Source organism: Abramis brama (genome assembly GCF_963993115.1).
Source record: "Abramis brama genome assembly, chromosome: 9".
In the NCBI taxonomy this organism is placed as follows: domain Eukaryota; kingdom Metazoa; phylum Chordata; class Actinopteri; order Cypriniformes; family Leuciscidae; genus Abramis; species Abramis brama.
This window is the reverse complement of record NC_139971.1, coordinates 12,556,886-12,577,217: the sequence shown is the minus strand read 5'-3', so window position 1 is coordinate 12,577,217 and position 20,332 is coordinate 12,556,886. Positions and strand designations below refer to the sequence as shown.

At 37.7% G+C, this 20,332-nt stretch overlaps 1 protein-coding gene across 1 annotated transcript in view; it reads right to left on the bottom strand.

The window, feature by feature from the left end:
* Positions 1 to 232: 232 nt before the first annotated feature.
* spon1a (spondin 1a) overlaps positions 233 to 20,332 on the bottom strand; it is a 338,352-nt gene continuing 318,252 nt past the window's right edge. Inside the window, exons 12-16 of the mRNA XM_084124751.1 lie at positions 16,002 to 16,172; positions 15,192 to 15,359; positions 12,867 to 13,031; positions 4,694 to 4,960; positions 233 to 2,999 (exon numbers count right to left, since the gene is read on the bottom strand). Coding sequence (XP_083980877.1) covers positions 2,836 to 2,999; positions 4,694 to 4,960; positions 12,867 to 13,031; positions 15,192 to 15,359; positions 16,002 to 16,172 — 935 coding nt within the window. The 3' untranslated portion in view covers positions 233 to 2,835. The remainder of the gene's footprint in view (positions 3,000 to 4,693; positions 4,961 to 12,866; positions 13,032 to 15,191; positions 15,360 to 16,001; positions 16,173 to 20,332) is intronic.

Here is a 20,332-nt window from a genome sequence, read left to right as displayed (position 1 = left end):
GCCCTCGACTATCGAAAACTATCGACTGTCGCTTAGCTTCCTGGTACCTGTTGACAACAGTATTGACAGTATTGAAAGATCACTTACAGAGAGAACAACAAAGGGCCCAAGACCAAGCCTCATGGCACAACAAATGTGTTATTTAGATGCATTTGTACTGTTTTTGGGATTATATGATTAGTGGGATTATATAACAAAACCTTTAGCACAAATAATCAGGAAATGAATTAGGCACTTTGTAACATTTCCTTTTATTGTAAAGGGCAAATATTCAAAAAGTATGAATCATGTCAGATGACCAACAAGGAAGAGAGACAACTACAAAACATCTACGCAAGACTTTGGTAAGAACAATTTCTTATATATATAAAAAAGAAAAAAAAAGAAAAAAAAAAGTTATCAGAGGGGCTGATAAAACCAAAGCAAATCAAAATCCATTTCAGTTAAATGGTATCTACATCTTACATTGGGGAACAAAATAATAACAGATCAGTGGGTCCTAGACAGCATTCATTTCAAACATGAGACATAGAAAATCCTGGAATGGCTGGTTATATGTGCTTTAGTTCAGGAAAATTACACACCAAAAATTAATCACTGGAGACAACAGTTCCATTACTTATTTGAATTGGCTTATAGCCCACAACAATTTTACAGTAATCTTGCAAAAGTAAGTACAGCTGGTTTGCATACGTGGCAATACGTCTGGGCAGAGAACATGTTAAAATCAAACATATTGCCCGATCTAGGGCTTGATTTACAAAAGGGCTACTATACGTGAAATTGACTGGGTCTTGAGGTTTTTTTTTGTTTTTTTTGCCCAATGACTGACTGCAGATGTTACCTGTACTGTATATCATATAGGCTTTAAGTGAATTACGTCTTAATTTTTGAGTGGCCTTCCTTTCTTTCATAGTGCACAAATGTTTATGCTGGAAGGGATTTGGCTGTGAAAAACAAAGATCTGCTTCCAACAACTCAAAAATATATGAATGTTAATATTTTTTAGTGTTGCAATGTTTCCCCAAAATATTAAGACACTGAAAACATACCTAAACTGTATGAATGTTATTGCATTAAATAAAATATATAAAACCATGAACTATTTATTTTAAACATTGTACAAGCACACTTTTCAACATGTCCCTTGCAATTTAAACGATTAAACAATAGATGTAATGTTCAAAATAAAGACATTATTTTGTATTTGCATACTTTCTGGTTGTCAAATGTTAGTGGTTAGTTTATTATTATTATTATTATTATTATTATTATTATTTGTATAGTGGAATAATTTAAAATGAGGTACTACACTGGTGTACTTTGCTATGACACTTGTGTGATACCAGCAAGATAAAAAATAAATAAAAAAATCAATTCAAAGTAAGCTCTAAGAAAAGGTCTAACAACATTTTGAGGATGCCATTTGGTTTGATAATTTATCTTCCAGTGCAATACAAAAATCATACATTTTAAGTGAGACTAAGTATCGAAATTATTTTTGGGTCACTGTATGAGGAGCTAAGTGGAGTAAAAATCAAAAAATAAATAATAGTCTTTTAAGATGTCAAAACTAACAGAATAGAAGTCTTTAGATGCAAGTAAAATCTCATCTCTTATGTATTTTATGAAAAAGTGTGTTTCTACCATTAACTTGCATTTGAATAGACAATAAAAAGTACAACATTGACAACATCTAAAATGTAAATTATAGATGTATGAACAACTTTATAGACACACTACAAATCCTTACTTATAAATATTCCAATTTTGGAATTAATAGTTTGATTGTGTATTTATGATCAACAAGACTACGTTTTCAAATGCATTTAACACAGCTGGCTCTTTTACCTAGGTTTGGTTTAGAGGTAGCAGTGAGATTAGCGATTAACATTAAATATGTATTTAATGGTATATTGAAACTAAACTTGTCGTTATACATTTCTCTGCCTGTTATGTTTTATATATTATTTTTATACTCTATAAAAGTGATTATGTTTAGGTCTGGTGGTAGGGTCAAGGGATCTAAAATCTATAAAATGATAAAGATGTAACTATACATATATTCATGACATAAAAGATTTCTATAGCTGCAAATACATAATAATATTTACATTATTTAGATGTCGTCAATAATTCCATATTGTAAGTTTCAGTATCTATCCAAATGTACCAAAAACAACTAATACCTTTGTTTAATTGAGACCAGGCTGAAAAAATAACCCCCCCTGAATATTTATGGCCATTTTAACATTGAATTTCAAATCTCTTGAATTAATTTTTTGCTTGCATCTAAATGTAGCTCTTCTGATCACTTTGATTACAGGTTGAATGGGAACACGTGTACTTGTCTATTTTTCTTCTGGTCTGTTTGTAATAGCCAAAAAAATAAAAAATAAATAAAAAATAAAAAAATTGTGTTTTATATATTTCACATCACATGAGTGTGTGTGTGTATCACAGAGTATAAAAGAAGAAATTTATTTTAAATTTCATGTCAGAACACATTAATTCCATGGTCCTGCTAGTGAAAAAAAAATCTTTAAAAGAACTTCAAAGCTTCTCAAAGGGCTGCTACTCTTAAATATGAATGCATATTAATACATCTGAATTGTACAGTACATTGCAACTCTGAGCACCCTCCTTCTTGGTTTCGCATCTGTTTACAGGCTAGACAAGGCCCGGGTCACTATAAATTCTAGAAAACAAAAATAACAGACTACCTGTTGCAGCTTTCCAACCCCGAACAGAGTGCATTAAATTACTGCAAGACATTGTCACAGTCTGTTCACAACCTAGATTGGGTCCAATCCCACAAGCCCATTCAGTACAGCTCTAGCAGGGGTGGACATTGCAGGCCCGTATCTCCTTTCGGTCTTTACAGCTATTTAGTTGTGCATTTTTGAACCTCTTCCTGGCCGTCATTAGCCGCTCCTGGATTCCCCCACCACACAGCTTGGTACAGTCAGTCCATCCAGACCACGGCTTCATTTTGCATCCTTTTGGAAGAAATTCAGACCAGATTCAAATGCTGTTAGTGGCAATAAGATCAGTCAAGTCATCTGAAATTCTGTTCTGTGACATTGTCTGTAGTGGTGATGTTATGATGTTTTGAATTAGTAAAGGAGAGCTTTTACATCTGTAGTTGTGATGTTATTAAACATAATGTCTAACAGAGAACGTTAGAATCTGCAGTGGTGATGTTGTGATGCTGATTTGCCAACAAGAGAGTAAGTAACTGCATCTGTAGTCTCAATTACAAATTTAATGACACTGTTATGACTCTGATGGGCAAAAAAAAGAGCATAAAGAGCCCCAGTATCCACAGTGTCAATGTAATGATAGCCTACAGAATTACTAATGGAGAATGTCTGCATCTGAAGTGCCTATGTCTTAATGCTAATTTACTAACAGAGAGTGTAGTGTCAGCGTCTGAAGTGGTATTGTTATGATACTCATTGACATCTGCAAGTTATATTCATATTGTGATCCTGTCTAAGGAGATCTTCAGTATCTCTAGTGGTGATGTGATGATTCATAATTACTTATGGAGAATGTCAGCAGCAATGCTGTGCTCCATATAATGCAAGTGTCCAGGCTTCCTTCAAAGTTCAGGCTTCAAAAATCACACAACAAATGTTAATGCATACACCCCCAGATGATGAATCACTGTCTCCTGAAGCAAAATGATAGGCATGTGAGAGAAAAAGTGATGGTCCTCTGTGCTTCTGCATCACTTCTTGTGAGAGTTTCACAATTTGCTTATATCACACTTCACAGCATCCTCACAGTTGGTCAGAAGTGATGGTTTATAGTTTAAAAGTTTAGTATTTTTCTCATACAAACCTATCATTTCTAAAACTATCACTACGTTTTTGGGTCTACACATCATAGAGGATCAACCTCCGTCCTTCAGTGCCACCTCACTGACCAAGAAAGCACAGCAACATCTCCACTTTCTGCACTGACAGACATGGGCAAACCATCTCCCATCCATCCTTAGCATGTTTTACAAAGGAACCATTGATAGCATGTTTTACAAAGGAACCATTGATAGCATATTAACTATTAACATGCATCACTGTCTAGTTTTGGCAGTTGCAATGCTTCAGACCACAAGGCCCTGCAACACATTGTAAGAGCTGCAGAGAGGCTTACTAGAACATTTCTCCCTACCATTTCAGACATTTATGAAAAACACATTGTGTGAACAAGACCCACAGCATCGAAAAAGATCCCAATAATTGTTATCTTCATTTTAATACCTCAGGTATTTTTACCACACACCTGCTATCAATGCAAAATCACCTGCCACTTTTGATTCCATCACTTATATTTATTTTAAGTATATTGTTTAGAGTGTATTGATTACAGTGAAGTAATTGTATTACTTCAAAGTAATTGTAGTAGTTAAGTAATTGTCCTCATAATTGTAATTTTTGTAAATTACACTGTAGATTTAGTGCAATCCATGTGTCACACTATATGCCTGTATATATTTTTAATCTAATCTGATGGGGTCACATGAATTACAGCAGTGTCCGTTTTGGCTTGTTTTTAAAGCGTCAGATTTGTGTTTCATAGAAGAAAGAAAGTAATATACATCTGGGACAGCATGAGAGAGAATAAGTTATGAGAGAATTTTCAGTTTTCAGTGGAGTATCCCTTTAACAGAGATGACGTGCATATTCACCTGCAAGCTCATCTGTGCTCTCTTCCCTTCCCTGTTTGTTCCTCCTCTTCTTACGGTCTTCTTTGCGTCTCTTCCTCTCGTCACTGTTTAAGCGTCCTTGATTACACTTCTTGATCTTGCATGTTTTTCTCTGCATGGTCTCAGGGCATGGATCTCCTCCAAACTGAGACTCCAGAGTGATCATGCGTGTGCGGATCAAGTGACCTTTCCCGCAGGACTTACTGCACTCTGACCACTCAGACCACTCTGACATCATACAGTCCATCGCTAGAGAGAAAAAGACATTAAAAGAGACAATATTTAAGCGCAAGGAGAACATCTTATTAAAAATGTAATTATTTCAAAGGCTGTTTATCATTTTGGGTTTATTTATTTTTTGTACCTTTTGTTTATTAGTCACTATTGGTTTACACACACATGTATTTATTAAAAACATTTGTGTAAAGTGTACTGTTATGTCCTATGAATCGTGTAACCTTAAAGGGGTCATATGATGGTTCTAAAAAGAACATTATTTTGTGTATTTGGTTTAATGCAATGTGTTTACACGGTTTTAGGTTAATAATTATTTTACACATGCTGTACATTATTGTGTCTCCTCTATACCCCGCTTTTCTGAAACACGTTAATTTTTACAAAGCTCATTGTTCTGAAAAGCGCGGTGTGCTCTGATTGGCCAGCGATCCAGTGCATCGTGATTGGCCCAAAAACAAGCATGACGGAAATGCCACGCCCATTGCCATATTTGAAACATCAGCTCCCAAAGTAATAATGACAGGTGATAATGTCGGTACTACCTTATCAATTCAAGCCCGAATCTGATCCGGAAAATGCAGATGGCCAAGCTAATTGATCAACTTTGCCAGCGCGACTGGACCAGATCGTATCAGATTGGTAAGGTTTTATTTCATTGGGGAGTTTCTGATTATAATGACTTATACTGTCTTTTTTACACTATAAACATAAAACTATGTCTGCATTTGTGATCGTAGAAACGACAAGCAAGCGCTACTCTATACCGCTCAAAACTCGCGTTTGAATAGTCAGTAGCAAATTCTTAAAGGTCCCATGGCATGGATTATTTTATTATTTTATAATGTTTCCTGGGGTGCCCTTATAATGTTAGTATGATTTTCAGATCAAAAATTGTCATCATTTAGAAATAAAAGGCATTTTTCCTAGCCTGATTTTAGCCTCTGATTTGAACGCTCTGTTTGAAGGGGCATGTCTGTGTGATACTTCAGTGTAAACGCTCACTGCTGTGATTGGCTGACATGCTTGCATATGAAATAGCTAGTATTACATGTGGAACTCTCTTGAAAACTTTTACTATTACAGCTATTATACCTTTTTACTATTACAGCTATCGAGATTAACAAATCGTGAGAAGTTTTTAAAGTATTTAGATATATTCCCATCACATAAAAGGTTGTAGTGATGAGCATTGAGCAGATGACAGTCTGTTGATCACGTGAATGAAGATCTTATCATTGCAACACAGTTTCTGCACTCTCACTAATGATTTCACCAATGCAAACATGATGTAAATATAGTAAGAGCTTCGTTGTGCAGTGTAACAGCGAACAGCGATTTCATAACGAGTTTTGGCAAGTATCCAGATAAACTCGTGCTGTGTGATTGACAGCTTGGGCGATTGGAAAGGGATTGTTCTTTGACTGCTTTCTGTATATATTTTAACCACAGTTTAAATAAGATTATTTTCATCCTACTAAGGGAAACGACGTGAAGTTGATCATTTTAGTCACTGGCTTGATTTACTGATGCATAAACTACGGTGGCCCAGTGGTGCACAACACAACGGAAATGAGCCACAACACAACGGAAAATGTACAACACAACAGAAATAAGCCACAACACAACGGAAAATGTACAACACAACGAAATAAAGCTGCAACACAACGGAAATGCTCCCAACCACTAGAGGGCTCTCGGAGGGCGATAAAGTTAGTTTTCCATGCCACTGTTCTATAGAGTCAGCAGTCTAAAAAATATATCAACACCACGATTAGTTTTAACAGTATGAATACAACCATTGTTTATCGACATTTATTAATTCAAAATCACCTACGTGCATTATAACTGCATATTTATACACTAGAATGCTTTGATGCGCTACCACAGTGCATGATCCCTAATGGAACGTCCGCCAATTCCTTCAAGTTGTTAAAACTTATAATTTGTATTAATTAAAATTACTGTACAAAAACAGACATGTTCCAAATCCAAAGCTTGATTATATTGGTAGTAGACTGACTTACTACAGCTGATTTTTTTTTCCAATAACCCCTTTCATGTATTTACAGTAAACAATTATTTTTTAGGACATTTATGTAATATAATAAAAGGATTTTTTTTTTTTTAATCATTTTTCAAAGGTTGTAGTTCCTATTAACCAGACTGACTTACAGACAGGTGAAATTGTGCCAATAGCTCCCTGTATGCACAGTACACAATTTGTTTTTTATAAAAACATTAGGCCTACTGTAATTCATGTTTTTCCATGTCCCAAAGCTTGTGGTAGGTTCCTAGCAAGGCTGTATTAGTACCCCCAGGGGCCCCTGGGCACTGAAGCTCATGGGTCCCCCTACCTGACAACCACACCCTCCAAAGGAGGCACCAGAATTTCTGAATTTTTGGAGATGTTTTTATGGAAATATTAGCCGAAAAGTGCGGAAACCACCGGGCGCGCTTCAAAATGGCGGCCGCCAGCGGGCCGCCAGTGATGTCACGGTCTCAGAAGAAAATCGCTCGTATCTCGGCAACACGAAGACCCAGAGAGCTCAAATTCGGGTGAGGAGGTTCCACGAGGACCCTTGCTCGAACGCGTGGTATTGATATATTAAGACTGACGACTCTATAGAACAATGTTCAAGGAAAACTAACTTTACCGCGCTCCGAGAGCCCTCTAGTGGTCGGGAGCATTTCCGTTGTGTTGCGGCTTTATTTCGCTGTGTTGTACATTTTCCGTTGTGTTGTGGCTCATTTCTGTTGTGTTGTGGATTCATTTCGTTGTGTTGTGGTTTAATTTCGTTGTGCTGTGAACTTATGTTTGCTTTTTAAAGGAGACATATCATGCTTTTAAATTGTTCCTTTTTACATATAAATCATACATTTGTAGTCTATATAAAGCGGAACTGCAATGCTTGGGTCTGAATTCCTCATTATTATAGCTCCACAGGCACCTTTTCTACCCCTTTTCTGATGTGCGTCTGAGAGCAACTCGTTTTGGTGCGGTCTCTTTAAATACAATTGAGACACTTCATACCCCGCCCACATTCGGTTCAACTCCACCCCGTTCGGCCATTTTTGTAGTTTGATAGCAGAGATACGATTATCTAGCGGCACAGAAACTTTTTATTCACACGTTATTAACAAAATGTCAACAACGGAAGACTTGTCCAGCCAGCCTTACATGTTCGAGCCAGAGTCGGAGCAGGAGCGAGATGAAAATGAAGACGACGAACCTGTAGAACAACGTCTTCATATGGATGTATCGCAATGGTGTGTACTGTATTTACACATTAAACTTTGGTCTTCCGACCTTTTACCGATTTATTTTGATTAATATGTGCGAGGGAGAGAGAGCAAGACAGCGTCTAGTTTGGAGACGGTGAAGTCTTGTTTACACTTTCGCCTGGCTCTGAAGAGAGAGAGTGAGCGCGCGCGCAACCGGGTCTCTCTCTCTGCTCGTTCTTTCAGTTAAACATGCGTCCTGTAACAAGCGCGGCAGTTCATCTACATTAAACGGTGTAATGAAGCGTGTGGGTTACTACATCCAACAACCAAACATTTTAACTTACCCTCTCGTAACTTCTGCATCCTTTAGCTTGGACTACAAAATTGCAGCGAGAAATAAAAATTGCATTTATACAACAGTGCAATAAAAAAATTGTTGACTGTGTAACTCACAAATCTTCAGCCCTGTTCCTGAAGATATATCCTGCATCCCAATTTACACATTATCTGTCCTAATTAGTATCAGAGATTAGTATTGAGATTATGATTTTGCGTTCCAAATCATAGCATGTTGAAATGAGTATCCCACAGATACTTCAATGGTCTGCTATTTTGGGTGAATTTGTGTATTGTATATCCATGCAAACTCTAATGGCTAATACTGCCGTAATATTTGCTTTGGAGGAGGATTCTTGATACTTCAGAACTACATACATGAATAAAAATAACTATAAACGTGTGACACAGACAGTGCTTTATCACTTAAAAATCACATAAGTGTAATAATAATAAAAAAATAATAATCTTGTTGTAAGGTTAGACAAAGACACAGAAGAGTTCATCAAGTAACAAGGAACAGAAAGGGGTTTGAGTGATTAATAAACTAAATATAACATGCATGGTTAAAATTAAATCAATATTTTTCGTCAGGTTGTATATTATCTACAACAACATTGTTAACTTTTATAAATTTACAAATAGCAACGGGTATAATATTACCAAAATATTATTAGTAATGCCTAGGGCAGTAACGATATGAAACCAAAATCGCGATCCACGAACCTGTGTCGCGGTGTGAGAAGGCAGAATCGCGACACACCCCTTCCAACTGCCAGAGTTATCCTTCCCGTCCAGGGGCCTCATTTATAAAACTGTGCGTAGGATCCTTACTAAAAGTGTACGTGCGCCCGAAAGCCAAAAATGGCGTACGCAAAAAAATATTCAGACTTATAAAACCGTTCGTACGCCAGAACCTGCGCAGAATTCACTTTATAAATCCCAGTCAGCGGAAGATTGTGCGCACATGCGTCTCCACCCCGAAATAACCATATATGGAGCTTACAACGCCTAGTTTTACTATGCAGATCCTCATTAGGCTACATTAATAAAAATCAAGTAGTTGCCTATCCTTGCCTTGTTTTTGAATACATAAATCAAATAGTGTAAAATACATTTCAGATAAAGTTTTTCTCAATCTTTTCCACTGGCCGAATTGTATTTTTAATTGATTTATATTTTTAATGGAAACAGATAGGCCCTGGGCATTATTTGCACGAAACTATTTTCTCAGACAATCTGGTATTATCATGATTTAAGCAATTATCTCTGTGGTTAAAACATTAAAACACAGCACGCCTCTGGAAAAGTGTTCAAAAAACATCGCATCCACAACAAATATTTCTATTGATTGAATATAAAAATGTTGTAACGTCTCAGTAATAATTTCATGTTTAAGTGTTTAACTCCATTCATTTGAATGGCATATTTAATCTAAATGTTTATATCAGAAGCAAAACATAGTTTAAATCATTATTTTATTTATTTAAACTGTTATTTGCGTCAGTTTCACTAAACGGCCCAGCGCGCTCGCTGGCGCGGACATTTAAGAAGGGATGGATATTTGTTTCATGTAACAGCTTGGTGAGTGAAATTATATTTGTATTATCTTTCTGTATATGTTTAATTTTCTTTAGATTTTCTGTCTAAAAGTGACCAAAAAGACATTTAACTCCAGCTCACCATCGGTGTCGCCAAACTGCTCCATCTCCAAAACGTTCGTACGCATGGGTCAGAGTTTGCGTGCAGGTGCGCAAATTTTCCCGTCAAGTCTGTTTTTATAAATCACAACTTATGCGTCGGAAGTGGCGTACGCCTCTTTCAGGGCCTGTTTTGTGCGTACGCAACGGTTATAAATGAGGCCCCAGATCTAATGCTACCACATCATTACTATTGGGCAATTCCAGCGTTATGGATGTGACATTTGCAGTCAAAACTTGAAATATAAATTCTCAGAAAATGCTTTTAATACCAATATATTGAAACGTCTGTTTATATATACTCCCTTAATAAAGGAGTCCAGACCTAAGAAAAATATCAGTCTACACATGCGTTTTATATTTAATATGAGGAAAATACATATACATACATATGCAACACAAAAAATCTTTAACTTTTAGGTGGCAAAATATTTTTTAGTAATTCTGTGAATTACACTGCGCAAACCAAAAGTAATACTACCCACCGGATGAAGAAGGGTTGGCTCTCCACAGAACATAAAATATTCATTTTATTTTATTTTTCGTATTCGCATTTATGAGGAAAAAACAATGTTACGGACGTGGCCGCTCTGAAAGCGGCACTAAAAGACTGCTTTAAAACTTTCACAGAGACCTCAAACAGGCATTTAAAACACCATATATTAAGGATTGGCATATCAAGCAAAATAATATTCGATGATTGTTCGAAAATCGTACCTCTCCCCCCACATGCTCACCAGTAAGATGGCGTACGCTCAAATCCCGCTCTGACATTAAATTTCTCTGTAGGCTAATAGGCGTGTGTTGTAGCATACATTTACATTTATGCATTTGGCAGACGCTTTTATCCAAAGCGACTTACATTGCATTTCAAGGTATACGTTTTACATTCTTATCAGTTCTTGCTTTCCCTGGGAAAGTTTTTCATGGATTATTCACGATTTCACACTATACAATTTGAGGGGTAAAGTTTAATGCGTATTTGGCGTGCTGTCCGGGGGCTCCGAGCTCGGAGTTCGGCCCGATCCCAGGGTACCAAACATTAACGAGAACCGACAAAGACAGAGGGAGAAACACTGGGTATACAGGTGTAAAACTAATGAGATAATTAACAAGACAGCTGAACTAAATTAACTAATGAGGATGGTGATCATGGAGAGGCAGAAAACTGAATACAATGAACACAGAAGGAAGTCCAAAAACAATCTGACATGTAACAGGAAGGTACACCTCTCTCTCTCTCAAAAAAAAAAAAAAAATACACATAAAGACCATTCTAGATGTTTAATTACTATTTGGAGCATTGGGATTGCTAGACGAGGGCTTAATGATTTAACATGTTAATGAAAACCTCAAAATCGTCCAAAATGTTTTTCACTTGTTTTGCTTATAGCTCGTAATTAGCCCATGCGCATTCTGACTCATTTTTCTAGCACGGGTCACATATTGACATACGTATTTGGACCCTTTGCATGACACTTGAAATTTAAGTCCACCTGTGGCAAATTCAGTTGGTTAGACATGATTTGGAAAGGCACCACACGCCTGTCTGTATAAAGTATAAAAGCTAAAAAATGCATATCAGAGCAAAAAACAAGCTATGAGGTAATTTTCTGAGGTCAATATCTGCTGAAATGAAGATTCCCAAGAGTACAGCGTCCTCCATAATTCTTGAATGGAAGAAGTTTGGAACAACCAGCCAGGACACTTAAGACTCTTAAAAGTCAAAAGACTCTTAAATGTTATTAATTTTGTTCAAAATGAAAGGCACCCTCCACTTTTTCTCTCGCTTAATGCTGAAAAAGCTTTTGACAGAGTTGAGTAGGACTTTCTAGGTGTTTTTACACCTGAAAGTCTGCACCAAGGTCCGAACCAAAGGTCATGTTTTGATACATTGTATTCATTCGGTTAGGTTTGGTTTCACATTGCAATTATGCAAGCGCACTAAAGAACTTTACATGACAGTTTGATCCGGACCGAGACTACCTATTTTCGCCAGACCAAATTTCGTCTGTTTGGTCTGGACCATGGTCCGGGGGAGGTTTCACACCTGTAATTTTGATTCGGATCAAACTGAAAAGTCAGAAAATCCGGACCAAACAAGGTAGGTGTGAAAGGGCCATATCCTAGCGGATATTTTTTTCAAATTAAGTTGCTTTACTCTAATCCTAAAGCCACCGTGGTTGCCAATGGTCTCACTTCAACTCCGTTCCCCATAGGGAAAGGCACAAGGAAGTGCTGCTTCCTTTCACCTTTACTCTTTGCTCTAGTCATTGAACCCCTAGCAGAACTTATTAGACAGAGCAATAAATTAAGCTCATGGATCCCAAGGAAGGTACATTTAGTGTACACATTATCACATACAACATCCAAGTCATTCTCTTCAATGGCTTAACCAATGTCCTTCTCCCAGACACCCTTCAGTCCTGACAAGGCAGAGTTGCAATTACTAGACAATATGTCATATGTCCTTGATATTGATGTCTTTAAGCAGATTGGATTGGAATCTCTGTTATGTTCATTCTCAACTCTCCTTTGTCTTTCTTTAGTTTTAAAAATTAGATACATCCCAAGCATTTATCCTGCAATAAGCTTATTAACACATTGTTTCTGTTTTGCGTGTGTGTGTGTGTGTTTGATAGAGAAATAGTATAACTCACGACACTCTGGCAGCATGCATTTCTCCATCTGTTCTAGCTCCTCACTGCATTCTCCCAACTCTGCAGGTGATTTGAGGATGCGCTGACGTGTCCGTGAGCCTTTACCACAGGTCACACTGCAGTCACTCCAGTCCGACCACGGGGACAGTAAACACGGGATAGTATCTATACACACAAAAAACATACAGCATCATAACACTGAGGACTGTAGGCATGAGGGTGTTTATTCTGTATAAATATGATAATGTGGGCATGCATTTGTGAGAATATGTTAATGTAGATTCTATGTGAATATGCTTATGTTGGCATACATGTGAATATGTGTGTGAATATTGTACCATAAGAGTTTATGTATGTTAAATTAATATTCACATTCATGTATGCTATGTGTATTAATATATTATGGGTAAAGAAGTGTAATTTTTGTGAGTTATGTATTTGTATATTTTAAAAGTGGGGGTACATGTTTTCACTACTTGCATTTTGTGTGAATATGTAGGTATGCATGTGTGTGTATACAGTATGCAATTGTGGACATGTTAATTTGGCCGCATACAGGGCCGGCGCTCCGCACACACACATCACGCACTGCGCGTAGGGCACCAAGTGCTTGGGGGGGCACCAAAAAATCTGGGTCGTGAAAAATCATCACAATAGGCTACTAGTATTTAACAAATAAAATATGTCTAAAGCATGTTAATATACAAAAGCAATACAAAAGTAATATAGGCCAAGACCAAATTAGTCGAGAAAAAGGTGAATCTCCTGTGCCGGTCTCCCTCTGGTGCCCCCCTTCCCCACCTCCCAGTGGTCTGTTCGATTATGCCTCAATCAATGTCAAATTTGGCAGACACCGACCTCAGACATGGCATCGAAAAGCACCAAGAGTCGGGGGCGGAAAAAAGAAAAAGAAGAGACAGCGGGATGATGCTCGCGCGTCGCTTGCATGTAAGACAATGTTTTAAATAAAAATGTTAGTTTTGTTGCCCTTGCGTGTTGCAGTGGCGTAACTTTGTTTTAAAAAGTGGGTGGGACACTGCGGGTGCGGGGGGGAGGGGGGGAACACAATGCTTAATCATAAAACAGATATAACACTACGATGTCCAGCAATCGATTTAAATAGGCTAGTACATTGATTGGGTTTAAGTGGTCATTCAATGAGGCCTATTATATGTTGATCCAACGAAATTAAGCGTGTATTTAAGTGGTCCAGGGGTAGAATTTTTGCCAAGCGTGTCAGAGGTTCTGAGTTCTAATCCGCACTCATATAGTTTTTTTTTTTTTTTTTTTTTATCAAAAAAGCGATTATGTTTTTCAGTGGTTGTATATCAGGCAGGGACACTTTTTTTGTGCTTTTTGTTTTCTAATTTCACCGGAACGAATAGAGAGTCTCTCCACAACGGATTTAAGTGCGCGTCCGAGTGAACGCTGTGCGCGAGCCAGAAACAAACATGGTATCCGCGCCACTGATCGCAGCGGCAACGAGCACTTTGATCAGTTGATTTAAAAAAACAACACATTTCAGCGCTAGATCGCCTCTTATTTAAAAAACGAATGAAATGAATGCTCTGCTGGTTAACTGGAGATGTTTTGTTTGTTTGTATTGGTACATTCGTGCCGCGAGATGTTTCAAAAGTGGTGGGGACAATATCGACCTTAGAAAATAGTGGTGGGGGCATGTCCAGGGGCGTCGCTAGTAGTGCAAAAGATCCGGGGCTTTTAGCCCTGCATGTTGAGTCTTTTATTTTAAAAACTTTGAAACTACAATAAGAAGAAAAAAAACCCCACAATCTCAGTGTTTGTATATTTTCATATTCACAGAGTTGTCAAATTATGTACAGAATTATTATATTGTGCCTCATCAGACCTTTGCACTTTTAACTTTCTGTGTTTACATTGTTCAGTTCCAAATCTGTGTTTTTAGTAATTGTGGTGGTTTTTGGTATTTATATTTTAACCTTTATATTATTTATTTCTTTTCATGTTTGGTGCCATTGTTAATGTAAAATTATTTATTTGCATTTATTTTATTTAGCAGTTATTTTGGAAGTAAAGAGAACCTAAGAAATTCTGAATGGTTGTTATTCCTTTGGTGGGTGGGGGTGGGGGGTACCGCCAAGCATTTGTGCTTAGGGCACCCAAATGTCTAGCGCCGGCCCTGGCCGCATACTGTATATGAATATATTAATTCATGTCCACATAAACATGCCCATTCATGCATGGAAATCTGTTAATGTTCCTGTGAATGTGTGTGAATATGCTAAACTGGGTTGACATGGGTGTGCATATATTCATGTGGGCATGCATGTGTGTATTTGCACTTACGGCATTCTGGCATCATACACTTCTCTGCTTCTACCACCTCAGCCCCACAAATGGAGCCGTCAGATGGGGGCATTTTCACCATCCGTTCCCGTCTTTTCATGCCAAGCCCACAGGTGGCACTGCATATATCCCATTCACCCCATTCAGTAACCAGGCAACTGCTTGGAACTACGCCAGTAGAAACATATACAATACATACCATTGGAGTGGAGAATGTGTCAGTAGGAGAAGAGCTTTTATCAACCCTTTTTCTGCTCAAAACAACTTTTGGCCTATTATTAAAATAAACTGTAAGGGGTTGGCTTGTTAGTTTCAGAAAGTTAGGCCCCAAAATGCTAAATCGCCATACAGGTAAATCTAGGGTTTAATTAAGGTTATTATTGTAGGTGTTTTACCAGAATTTTTTTTTTTTTTTTTTTTATTTATAAAAAAATAAAAATAAATGTTCCCCTCTGTCAGAAGCAGGGAGTTCTCATAAAGGAATGGCCTTTATGCTCAGTCACATGTCCCTTATAACTCAGGATGGTTTAAAAATGGCTGCACACATAAAGCAAAGACGACAACTTTTGGATCATTATTCCATGGTTGAATGCAACAACCAGATGTTAACAGAAAACAGATAAGAAAACTCCTTTCAGACACAGTATATTAGACTTCATTAGATTGGTTGTAGTGCATTGTTTTATGAAGTTGTTAGATATTTACAGGATTTGTCAGGACCTTTGAGAATTATAGCTAAACTAAACATCTGTAATGTGTAACATATTTAAATGAATCTGGCTTGTGTGTCAACAGATAAATAATACTCACAGCAGTCCTCATTGACAGTGCATGGCTCTGTCTCTTCAGTGGGAAGGGTGCAAGGAAAGCCATCATCAGGGAACTGTTTTACATAACGCTCCCTAGAGCGCACACCTGCGCCACATGACACACTGCATGCTGACCATGTGATCCATTCTGACATCATACATGTGGAAGAATCTGTAAAAGTTAAGGTTCACTTTGTTATCCATGTCCTTATTCAACAATCTTTTCACATTCAATTAGAATATCCAGTTAAATTTAGCTTGAAGTGTTAGCTGTTTTGGAACATGGTAGCTGGTTTCTAGCAAAACTGGGGCCTGGCAAAGCTGGTAGAACATCTTGCTCAAGAGCCCTACTAGAACAATCACATCATACTAACTTATGGTGGGCAAAAGGTGGGCAAAAAAAAAAAGAAGCTTTTTTGATGGTAGCTGATTTATTCATGGTCTAGTTACTATGTTCTAAAATACAGATACCACCTTCAATATTTTCAGCAGGACATGAGGACTTTTTAACTTTTTTCTTAAACCAATTTAGACTTTCTAAACTATATTAAATGGTCTAATATAAATTAATTAACAATGCTCACTCTACTCTGAAGCTTAATCAAGAACTTCGATAATTGCTAATATTACTTAATCAGCTATAATTAGATGGGCAAGACAGAAAGTCTGGTGCAAAGCCTGGACTTCCCTCTTCTTTCAAATTACTGACATTTGTTCTGCTTGATAAAACATGGCTAATTGAATCATTAATAAAACCATGAGTAAACAGGGTACCCTGGAGGTCACCTATATATCATCTCCATCGCATGATAATCAATTGATAATGGATGTTAACACCTCATTAAACTCTAAGGAAAAACCCACCCACCTCTGTGGGTTGCATTAGATGGCAGGGCTGTTTTCTTTTTAAGTGTTAGTAAAGAGTCATCTAAATTGACTCCATCCATCCATCCATCCATCCATCCATCCATCATATACTGAACAGAATTATAAACGCAACACTTTTGTTTTTGCCCCCATTTGTCATGAGCTGAACTCAAAGTTCTAAGACTTTTTCTATGTACACAAAAGGCCTATTTTTCTCAAATATTGTTCACAAATCTGTGTTAGTGAGCACTTCTCCTTTGCTGAGATCCTTCCACCTCACAGGTGTGGCACATCAAGATGCTGATTAGACAGCATGATTATTGCACAGGTGTGCCTTAGGCTGGCCACAATGAAAGGCCACTCTAAAATGTGCAGTTTTATCACAGCACAATGCCACAGATGTCACACGTTTTGAGGGAGGGTGCAATTGGCATGCTGACTGCAGGAATGTCCACCAGAGCTTATATTTGAGAGAAATAGGCCTTTTGTGTACATAGAAAAAGTCTTAGATCTTTGAGTTCAGATCATGAAAAATGGGGGCAAAAACAAAAGTGTTGTGTTTATAATTTTGTTCAATGTATATTAATTTATTCATGTATTCATTCGCTTGTTTGTTTAATGCTTAAAGTTTCTCAAGTTTTATAAAAAACAGCTCCCAGCATGCACAAATATTTTCATCCTGTGCCTCAACATTTTGTTTTACTAGTACAAATGAGCTATGCTTTTTTAATCGATTTCCACTCTTTTAGTACAATCTATGAAGAAGTCACATTGACCTTTCAATATCTCTAGTGGAAATCCAGAGCATTGCCCGTACAGAAAAGCACCCTCACCCAGAAATGATGGAAAGATTTTGTCAATTGATAAAAATGTCTAGTTATCATTGTTTTAGGGGATTTTTAAAATGTTCCTGGTCAAGGAAGGGTGTCTCAAGGACTGTGTTCACACTGCAAGTCTTATTGCACATATCCAATCTTTTGGCCCAACTGTTTACATTCACTTTAGACACAACTGGTATCCGATATCTGTGTTTATATTAGTTCCGCCCAAAATGATTGTCGTTGATTGCTTTACTATGCATATAGTAGACTCTCTAGTTTTGAATGGCCGTGATTAAAATTATTTATATAATTAATGTCGGATGACCAAGATTATTTGCCAGCATGGGCAAGATAACAGCTATCATGGATTTTTGCAGAGCAAAATCTGACCGCGAACAGATATACACTGGGAAATAATGGTAATTTTTTTTTGTTGTTATTTTAAATATAGCTTTTTAATAAAATAAAGTAGCTTGTATTAACTTCACGCCAATACAATTGATGATATCATGCGGAGTGCCCGAGCATATAAATAGGGTGCCTGCAAACATGTCATTAGATTCAAATTGTATGAAGGAAGACGCGCAGACATGCCCGAATCATGGCAACGTGATCCAGGTAGTTACATACATAACCCAAATATGTTCCCTTTTGAAGGGAAATGAAAGCTTTAGCATAAGTTCTGTCGGGAAGACTCAATTGTTTGCGTCACTTATTACCTTCTCTTTTATCCAATCATGTTCTAATACTAGAAGTATAAAGGACCCGTACTTACACTTGTCTGAGTTCGCAGATGCTGAACGCTTCAACTCAAGCACTCTAAAAATGACTCTCTAGGTTCTGGTGTCTCAATAACAATTTCTATTTTAATTTTTGCCCCTTCTCATCTATGATTAGTTTCCTTAAAATCCGCCCCAGATCCTCAGATCACTCACCCCTATTCTCACTTTCTAACGGAGCACCTCTTACCAAAACCTGGTTCAGATCTCATCTAGTTTCTGTCTTAAAAAACTGTAGTCTATCCCCTTCCCTGTATACCGGACACTCATTCAGGATTGGAGCAGCTACTACAGCAGCCGAACGTGGCGTTCCTACAGCAGCTATCAAGATCCTGGGAAGATGGTCTTCCTCTGCATTCGAGTCTTATATAAGACCTGATCTAAAGATCATCCATGAAGCTCAGCAAGCTCTGCAGTAACAAATCAGGTAAATCCCTATGCAACTACTGGTGGTGGTGCCATGCTCTATCTATCTGTCGATAGTTCAGTTTGCATAAACTCGTGCTATGGATTAGTTGCAGTTGTTCTGTGCCTTGTCTATGTGTGGCTCAGCGTGGCCTCATCTATGTGTGGCTTAGCGTGGCCTTGTCTATGTGTGGCTCAGCGTAGTGTAACAATATTAGCTCAAAGGGGAAATATTAATAATAATCCATAATTACCAATTATGATTAATTATTAATATTTGGGTCAGTTAATTAGATTAACTTTGAGGTAAGCTAATTAATATTACAATCAATTAATCAGTTCCAATGAACTCTTTGATTATTCATTTATTCTAAGAAAAGTGTATCTTTCATCGTCACTGATTACCCACTGTTACCCCAGTAACAGCAGAAACTGCGTTGTTGTCGGATGAGAAGCGCTGAGAAGAGAGGGCTGTCACTGTGGTCCGTCTCTAATAAAGCCTGAGAATGGCCACCCCTCTCTGGGTTTGCTGTACCAATAAGAAGGGTGGACTGTCTGGCGGGAGTTTCCTCTGTGGTGAAGATTTATGACGCTATCTCAAATCTGCCTTACCTCTTTTCTGTTAATTAATACTCAGATAGATATAACAAATCCACACTGCATTCTAAGAGAAGGTGATGTACATCAAAGCATGAGTCATCAGATGAGGATTAATTAGATAGGAGACATGAAACAGGTAAAGTTACATTGACCGTTGGTTGTATAATAAAATACATACCATGGGGTATACATAATAGGACACAAAACATCACACTCATTCACACGGTTTCTGGGATGCACATTCATTTCTAGCTCAGTTCGTCTCTGATTAATGCAGCGAAGTCTGCATGGAAGATTGTTTCTTCCCATTGTCTCTCTCTTGCACATGCGGCCACATACCTTTCGATCGTAAAAACTGTCTGTGTTCCCTGTAACAAGACACCGTCCTGCCAGTGTGTTAGCCTCATTTGGGATGTTAGTTTTTGGTGAAGGTTTCACAGTGAGTTTGCTGGATTATTCATTAAATAAATGAATAATTTTTGTGTGTCCGATTGGTCCAGATGCTACAGTAGCCTCGTTACGTGTGGCTCAGCGAGCCTCGTCTACGTGCGGCTCAGCGTGGCCTTGTCTATGGGCTCAGCGTGGCCTAGTCTATGTGTGGTTCAGCGTGGCCTTGTCTATGTGTGGCTCAGCGTGGCATTGTCTATGTGTGGCTCAGCGTGGCCTAGTCATATGTGGCTCAGCACGGCCTCGTCTATGCGTGTTCTAAATAAATTAAAGCTTGTTCAAGTGTTAGCAAACACATAAATGTATTGCGTAATTACAGCAGCAGGAAAGTATCTTGCATTAATGTATACCTCACATTATTTTATAGATTTACCATTCCCTCGACGATATGGAACTCAATTATAAGCTATCAA